The sequence below is a fragment of the Aplysia californica genome, unplaced genomic scaffold, assembly GCF_000002075.1.
Source record: "Aplysia californica isolate F4 #8 unplaced genomic scaffold, AplCal3.0 scaffold00232, whole genome shotgun sequence".
Taxonomy (NCBI): Eukaryota; Metazoa; Mollusca; class Gastropoda; order Aplysiida; family Aplysiidae; genus Aplysia; species Aplysia californica.
In genome coordinates this window covers 444,604-453,582 of record NW_004797502.1, presented here as the reverse complement: position 1 = coordinate 453,582, position 8,979 = coordinate 444,604, and the positions used below count along the sequence as shown (strand labels likewise).

Sequence of the window (8,979 nt, the reverse complement as noted above, 5' to 3'; positions counted from 1 at the left end):
CGACAACAAAAATGAATACATGTACAATTTTTAAAAAAATGGCTAGACTCCCTGCTTAGAATCTGCCGAGACTGCCACCAGAAAGTATAGCAGGGAGAGCATACAAACAGAGATTAGATGGTTTCAGGAAGGATCAGGTCCGAGAGAAGATGGGTAGAGCGGTTCAGAGAAACATTAGACAAACTGTGCTATAGTCGATACAACAAACAAGAGAAAGGCCATCGACACTAAGGTAACATAGGTCGGAAATCTTAAAGTAAAATTAAATAAAGTATATTATAGTGCATATTTCCTTTGTCTCTCACGAACTCAAAACAGAATTTATCAAAGCAAGTGCATTGCTGTTTCCTTAGTTTTAGGTACAGCCAACTGATCTAGTTTGATCTTTTTGGAAGCTTTTTTTCTCTCTAAAAAGGGCACATTTGTTTGAATGGACTTTTCAAAGTTCCACAATAACCTTACCAATGTTCTTCCCTGAGTACAAATGCTCGACAGCGTCAGCTGTTTTTTCTAGCCCTTTAAAGGGCCCCTTTGCAACATTTTCCCCTTTGTCTAGAGTCACTTTAATCTTGCCCTCTGCGAACTGTTTAGCCAAAGTGGCAATGTGGAGAGGGATCTTTTCAGGAAAGAGAGGCAGAAGAAACCCACGGACACTTGCCGACTTTTGGACAATTTCCATGCCTACTGGCACCTTCGGTATCAATTCACTAGCGTTGGCGCCCTCGGCGTCTTTGTACCCAGAAATGGCCCCTATGACAATCAATCTTCCTTTGATTGCCAGATTCTGCAAAGAGACGTCAAACATTTCTTTACCAACACATTCATAGACAACGTCTAATTTGTTCGAATATTCTTTAGTTATAACTTCCCGAAAGCTTTCTTTCTTGTAGTTGATGACGCGATCACAGCCGATGCTTTTGAGGAAGTCCGCCTTTTCGGGACTGGAACATGTCCCAATCACGTGACACCCGGCCAGTTTGGCGATCTGCACGGCGAATTGACCAGTCCCCCCTGCGGCAGCGGTCACCAGGACTGTCTTGCCAGCTTTCAGATCCCCTTCTTCTTCCAGCCCAACCGACGCCGTCAGTCCACTGATCACGATAGACATAAAGCTGGGGTCGGTAGACGGGACTGGGACGGCAATGTCAGCTGGAACTATCACGTACTCCGCGAAGGTACCGTACTGGAGGAAGGCGACGGCTTGACCTATTTTCAGATTGGTCACTCCCTCACCGACGGCGACGATTGGTCCAATCCCCTCCAGGCCAGCAATGAACGGCGGTTTCAGTGTGGGGTCGACAAAGTAGCGACCGGAGCTAATATTGACGTCAGTGGCGTTGATGCCCACGAATTTGTTCTTCACCAACACCTGGCCAGCTTGCGGATTGGGAACGGGGACATTCCTGATTTCTGTGCATTCGCGATAGTTGAGACCACGTTTGGTGACGGTGACTTGCTTAGCAGTAGCAGGAAGGGCCATGGTTGTGATTGGTTTCGAACAGTTGAAGTTACTTGCCTGGAGAAGAAGAAAAAGCAATGAAGAAATGTTAAAACCAGAGGGGAACAAGAAGGTTGGATAAAAGGGGGCGGAGGTGTGTGAACTATAATGCTAGACATTTCTAAGAAAACGAGCATTTACTAAGGCTACAAATTCCGTCATCAAATGCCAATGATATGAAATCGGATGGCTTCAAAGCGAAAGAAATACAAAGAAAAAGACAGATCGATAGGGTCAAAAAGACCCTCCAAAGGAACAACAAGACGATCCTAAACGCAACAAACTGGCCCACGTTTGACAACTGCATCTCCCCATAGTATAGTAAAGTATGGGAAGAAAAAACAGGGCTTGCTGACAGAAAGTTATTATAGCTCTTTGCGTCTTGACGGTCCTAGTGGCCTCCGAAAGTCAAAACCAGGCCCCCGGCCCGGGAGGTGAAAACTGGACAAAGTAAAGGATTGCTGGGTCCAACGAAGTACGGTTGGCTTTATGCCGCAGAGGCGTCACGCTAGCCGTGAAAGAGAACCCAGGTCACTCCGAAAAGTTGCAGGCTAACGAGGATCTGGTGAAAATGTGACAGGGCTAGCAAGTCGGCAGTGGATTATTTATTTCTACAGAAAATAATAGAAGAAAGAAACGGACTGACATAGACGAATAACAATTTGGAAACGTTAAAGGATTACGAATCTAGATGGAGGGAACATTTCTCAGAACTTTTGAACACCACTCAAAAACAAATAAACAATTCCAACTAAGTCACCAAGAGGAAGAAGAACCAACCATCCGACCATCAGAGGTCAGACAAGCAGTTAAAACCAGCCCAAGAAAATAGAAGCGCAGGAACAGACAAGCTAACCACGGAGACCATCCTGGCTTGTGATGAAACTGGAATAAGTTGGCTCACAAACATTTTTTAGAAAGCAAGGACAAAAAGAAAAAATCCCGCCGACGGGAAAAAAGCGGTCGTTGCACCAGTCTGAAAGACGAAAGGCAGTAAGAGAGACTGGAATGTATAGAGGCATTTCACTGCTAAGCCATGTGGGAAAGATGTTCGTCAAGATATTGGAATTGTGAACAAGACACAAGGTTGAACCCTTTCTGGGTGAGGCCAAATGGAATTTAGAAAGGAAAGAGGATGAACTGACGCATTATTTACCCTACAGCAAATGTGCAAAAGGGCAATAGAACACAACAGGGAACTAAACATAGTATTTGTCGACCAGGAGAAAGCGTTTGACAGAGTGAAGAGAAACAAGCTGTGGAAAGAACTCGAAAACTACACTCTAAGAGTCCAACTTCTAGATAACATCCGTGCCATTTACGAGAACAGCATAAGTACAGGAAGAACGTCAGAGGAACTCACAGAATAGTTCAAGAAAACATCCGAAGTAAGACAAGGTTGTATCCTATCACCACTACTATTTATCATATAGAATTACCAAAGAGGCCAACACAGAACCAGACGCCTGGCACACAAAGATGAACGAAGTCTCCAACCCCACACCTCCAGATTAAACGAAGAGTGTAACAACTACGACATGAAGATCAACATCAACAAAACAGAGACAATGAAATAAGCAGAAATCCAGGACCACTCAGGAATCACTTCAACAACAACAGTCTCAGACAGGTCTTAGAGTTTAAGTACCTGGAAGTACATGTATATTCACAGAGGAAGGGTGACTGAACAGAGAAATTGAAACACGAGTACAAAAGGCCAATAATGTTTGTTACCAGCTTGCTCCACTACTGAAACATCCTAACATCCCCATTTCAACAAAACTCAAAATGATCAACGCCATATTCATCCCAACACTCACCTATCAATGCCAAACATGGACCCCGAACAAGACATTGGAGCAAACAATTACAACATGTGAAAGGCGATGTCTTAGAAAAGCAGTACCGAATCTTGCAATCGTCCCTGCAGTCGAATTGTAGGATACAGACTCAAGGGCTCTCTCTCTCTCTCTCTCTCTCTCTCTCTCTCTCTCTCTCTCTCTCTCTCTCTCTCTCTCTCTCTCTCTCTCTCTCTCTCTCTCTCTCGCTCAATCTCTCACACTCTGTCCGTTGTGGAGTTCAAGAAATGCTATTCAACTAAGGACTTGATCCTAAATTTATATTCCTTCACAGCTCGTACTTGATAGGACTTTCCTATCCGCAAGTTAAAAAGTATATCTTTGAGCCTTCGGTTTTTTCAAAACATTGAAGAATGCAGAGTCATTGCGGGTGGATTGTCACAGTGGTGAGTTTCAGGTTAGAGTAAGGCTCGTAACTTTCGGGATAAGGAATGTAAAGTTTTAGTTGACGCCCATCGATAGTGGAAAGATCCATTTTACTACCTCACAAGATTTGGACATGACATGACTGGTGCATGTTGTTTGTTTGTTTGTTTGTTAGGTCGTGGGTTCGAATCCCGTCAGGGGCCCGACGTTGTGTCCTTGGGAAAGGCACTTTACACGAATTTTCCTCACTTCACCCAGGTGGGAATGGGTACCTGGCTATAGACAGCGAAAGATCTTGTCAGTTTGTTAGTGTTTGAGCGCTTAATCAGCTGCTTGCACTGTATGCTTCCCGGGAAGCTGAGAATGTTTCGGAGTGTTCTATGGTCTGCTGGGGTAATAATAATATAGTGTAAAGCGCATAGAGCCTGCTGTTGAGCGGGGATATGCGCTATACAAATGCTATCTATTATTATTATTATTATTTTTGTTTGCTTATACATTTTGTTTGCTTGTTTGGGTAAATAGAAGCACAGCGACACAGTAATGGTCATTTAGCGCACGGGGAAGAAAATAAGACTGACAGACAAACGATGAGAAAATCAAAGTACATGTGTTTAAATAAAACCAAAACCCCCCCCCCCCCCCCCCCCCCTATTAATTTTCTGGCTCAAATATATATGTATGTATTGGAGACTTAGAGATAGAGGAAGAGAGAGAGAGAGAGAGAAAGAGAGAGAGAGAGAGAAAGAGAGAGAGAGAGTGAGTGAGTGAGAGTGAGAGAGAGAGAGAGAGAGAGAGAGAGAGAGAGAGAGAGAGAGAGAGAGAGAGAGAGAGAGAGAGAGAGAGAGAGAGAGAGAAGGGGAGGGGGGAGAAGACATGCCAAATGAGTGTGGCATCTGCATTACCTACAAAAACGTTTTAGAGAGTAAAACGAAGTGTTCAAGCCTCTTATTGTTTTTTTGTTTCAAATGTATGTGTTTTTACGCCCCCATCGACACGATTTAGTTCATTTAGGAGGCTGGCTTCCGACCCTGCTTGTCTGGGCCAAAGCAGGCTGAAAGGGATACAGCATTCCAATAAAAAGATTTTCGAGATAGGCCTACTTGATCAAAATTTTTCCCCACTCTGGAATCAAACTCGAGTTTCCTGTGTAGACAATATTATGTGGAATTGCGAATTAAAAGGCCCAAAGAGAATAGTATCCGCTTTACAAACAAAAAACATTTCAGAGAAGAGAACGACGTGCCTTCGCTTTTTATTGTGGAGGGAAGTGCAGTCGAAATAATCTGAGACGGCCACCCATTGTCGATGAGAAAAGCGGTCACCTTAGACAGGTGGGAGTCTTAAGCACCGTCTTTTTAATGTAAAAGCAAAAACACCCCGAAAAAAACAAAACAAATAAAATAAAACCGACCCCACCCTCGAAAAAAACCCCAAGCAAAAGCGGAGGATACGGCGGGTGGGTTGGGGGGGGGGGTGAGGGTGGAGGGGGGAGGAGGCAGAACGATAGGTAAGGGCTGTTTATTAAAGTAACTGTCTTATACAGGTTGCTGCTAGAGAGCAGGATCTACTGTCTTTTTGTAACTGCGTGTAACGTACAGGAACGTAGAGCCACGCTGCAGAGCCTTTGATCAAGACTGCTGAGTGTCAATGCCCTCCCCCCCCCCCCCCCCCCCCCCAGGGTGAAAGGAGTGATTCTTTTCAAATTGTGAGGAAAGGAAAAGGCAAGGCCAAACCCGGGGGGTTGGAAGCTCATTCCCCGCGGCAATAAAGAAGGGGCCCCTGCCCCCCTCCGAGATAAAGAATGTAGTGTTGAAGCTGGCGTCCATAGTGCGCAGATCCAGTTTTCAACTTCAAGGGAATTGAACATGACATGACTATTTGACCTTATTGAGTTGCGAGTCCCTTAGAACTTTTACTAAGACTAAATTAATGAGGGTAGGAAGACATCGTGCTCACATCACACCTTAATTTCCCCCTGTCCTGTATTTAGTAAGCTCCTTTTTCTTTTTATTAATAAGAGCAGTAGTAGTAATCAACATCATCATCATCATCGTCTTACTACTACTACTACTACTACTACTACTACTACTACTACTACTACTACTACTACTACTACTACTACTACTACTACTAGTAGTAGTAGTAGTATCATCATTAACAATAATAATAATAATAATAATTATATTTAAAAATTAATAAAAATAATAATAACAATAATAATGATAATTATGACCACAATTATGATTATGACTATCATTATTATTACAGTAATTGTTATTATTATTATTATTATTATTATTATTATTATTATTATTATTATTATTATTATTATTATTATTATTATTATTATTACTACTATTATTATTATCATCATCATCATCTTATTATAATGGAGCTAAGCCCGTTTGTGAGGTAATTTTTTTACGCAGGTGTACATAAAATCTACAAAATATTATTCAGTTAAAAATTGTCACAAAAGGTTACACTGGCATATTTTCAAAGTTCGGGAACTACCTTTCGATTTTTTAGGTTTGATGATTTTTTCCTTTAAATCGAAGCTCTCAGATGTTTTCACTCTGCCATTAGCCTTTTCATATTTTAACGCGGACTAGGCCCTACTTCCGATTGGATTTGTGATTCGTCGTGTGTGTGGGTAGTTGGCAAGACCTGAAGTTCGGTCTTTTGCTTAGTCATGTTCGTGGCATTTTAGCATTTGTGCTTTGTCGTGGGTGTGATAAAGAGTTCTACTTTTTTGGAGTAGTTATCAAGAACAGAACTTCGGTTTTTGAGTATTGTCATGTTTGTGCAATTTTAGCGTTTGTACTTTGTCATGTGTGTGCCACAGAGTTCTACTTCAGCAGCTTCTACTGGCCCATGGAATATCAGTTAATAAAATTAATAATGTAGTAAGATGCACTCTAAACGTATAGTTTGTTTAAACCCACGAAACAGTGGGGAAAGCGAGAGGAAACGGAGAAAGGCGATTATCAATCAGAATTTATGTTCTAATACTACTAGTAGTCAGAATCTGGAGGAAGACATTGAGCGTGCTTGGTCAAGAAAGAATGGGTCAACGTTGGCATCAGCGTGCAAAGCAAAGTCCTTTAGTGAAACTGAAGTTGAATGGATTCTACAGACACCTGACTGTGGTGAATTCAGTGTCGTCTGTGAATATTGCAATGCCATAAGATAGACAGAAGAGAGAAACACATTCTGCTGTCAAAATGGCAAAGTTAGCATTCCTGTACCTCCCGCACCCCTTCAGGAACTAATCTAGCATCTGAGTTTTTCGGCGAATCGCGGCCGCGACTTTTGCATAAAAAACAGACACCGCTCGGGAATAACAAATCGAAAAACAAAATCCCGGGAATAAAAATTGAGAAACTAAAAAAAGGAAACATTAAAAAAAAACCCTAAATAAAGAAACCGAACCTCATTAACTTTACTTTTGGAAAGAAAAACGCTGGAAAGTTTACTTTCACTTCCTCTTCACTTAAGTCTCTTTCTCACTTGTTGACACCGCGTTGATTTGTTATTTTCAATGAAATTTCACGTGAAGAATAAATACATTACATACTATAATTTATGAACATGTATTGCTGTTTCCCTTTAATATGTCCCTCTTTATTGTGTTTTAACTTTCCTTTTTATTGGTCTGATGTGTTCTGTTTTGCGGTTTTTGATGGGGGTTTTTTTTTTGGGGGGGGGGGGGGCTGGGGGGTGGTAAGTGTTTTAAGGCGCTCGCAACTGCATAAGATCATATGAGCGCGCGGGACACGTTAAACTTTTTCAGTTCGTGGGAAATTTTGAATTTTGCCCGGGTGGCGGCCGAAACCTACTCTCATCGATTTTAGACCACAATTGGATCTCTAACGTGCTCTTTAACGATTTTTTAGTCCTTTTCCGAGAAGGCTAGCTGTAGATCTTTCCTACCAGAAGATCAGGGGTGTGGATTAAAGACAGCAGTAAGAAGGCGCCAAGGAGTAGCAGTAGAAAGGCTGCAGAAAGAGTCAGGAGTTCAGATGAGGGGGCAAAGGAGGTGAAGGACAGCAATAGGGGACGAAAGCAGACAACAGAACATTGTTAGCGAGCAGGAAAGGAGGTGAAAGGAGACAATTCTAGAGAAGAAAATGTTTTCGTTCGCCACCCGGATTCAAACCCGGGACCTTTGAATGAGAGGTGAACACCTTAACTTCTAGGCCACGAGAGCCCCCGTTTTTGATGTTTTTTTTAGCGTTATGTTATTTAATTTGATGTTGTTCCCACCTTTAAAAATAAATGTGTTATTATACTAGAGCGTGTCTCTACCAAAACTGAATACTGACACTGGCAGGCCCTTTGTGTGTGATTCCATAATTTACATGTTAGTAATATCCTGTACTTTTTCTTGAATTACACACGTTTAGGGTTAAAACGGCCAATCTTCAGACTGTTAACACACGTCTTTATTTGTTAATTTTTGGGGTTGTTTTTGTCCTGTTCTAATTTTGATTTGATTTTATTTTGAAACCTTTTATTTTTCACGTTTTACATCCTGTGTGGCAACAAATGATATTCTGATTGTATAAAACAGAACACAAGAAATTCAGGTGCTTTAAATGAAGTTACCTCTGTCAACATATTGCAATATATGAGTTGAAAGCTTGAAAATTAATGGCATCTTTTGTGACAACTTTTGCCATTTTTATGGCAACGTTTGGCAAGCTTTTGGACGAACAATGGCAACAAACGCAGATGCTAGAGTAATAACGTACAACGGTGTAACACAGAGGGGCAGATTTTTGAATAAGTGTATTGTCTTTTGTTTCAGTTGTGTGTCGATCTGATGTTTTGTTTCAAAATCTTTCATTTAGGTTTGAAAACCTTCAAAGTTTTTGGTTTGCATGTTTGTTTTGTTGTTTCTCGTTTTCTCTCTTTTTTTTTTGGGGGGGGGGGGTGGGTTCATTTCATAACATGTGTATTGTAGCTTGGTACGTGTAGATTGAACAGAACTGGACTACGCCCGCTTTTAAAACGTGAGTTTGTTTGAGATTTTGTGGTTTTCCACTCGTCTTTTTTCTGTCGGAGGTGGACAATCGATCCACCTTCAAAAGTACATACCTTCGTTTGAAAATGCTGTGAGGCGATAGCACATCAAAGCTATATTACCGTCATGTCGTCAATACCCCGCACGCTACGGACCATGAATAACTCAAGCAGTTGTGACCTGTCCTTGTGCCATGTGTATACCCTTTTTTCACTTTTGCTTTTTTT

At 41.6% G+C, this 8,979-nt stretch overlaps 1 protein-coding gene across 1 annotated transcript; it reads right to left on the bottom strand.

Moving 5' to 3' along the window:
* Positions 1-204: 204 nt before the first annotated feature.
* On the bottom strand, positions 205-2,398 carry LOC101848756 (prostaglandin reductase-3-like). Its single transcript, XM_005100010.2, has one exon. It carries the CDS (start codon positions 1,478-1,480, stop codon positions 440-442), a length of 1,041 nt encoding a protein of 346 aa, XP_005100067.1. The 5' UTR covers positions 1,481-2,398; the 3' UTR covers positions 205-439.
* Positions 2,399-8,979: the final 6,581 nt, after the last annotated feature.

Coding starts and splice junctions, on each gene's coding strand:
- LOC101848756 (XM_005100010.2), bottom strand. CDS start 1,480: ATGGCCCTTCCTGCTACTGCTAAGCAAGTCACCGTCACCAAACGTGGT.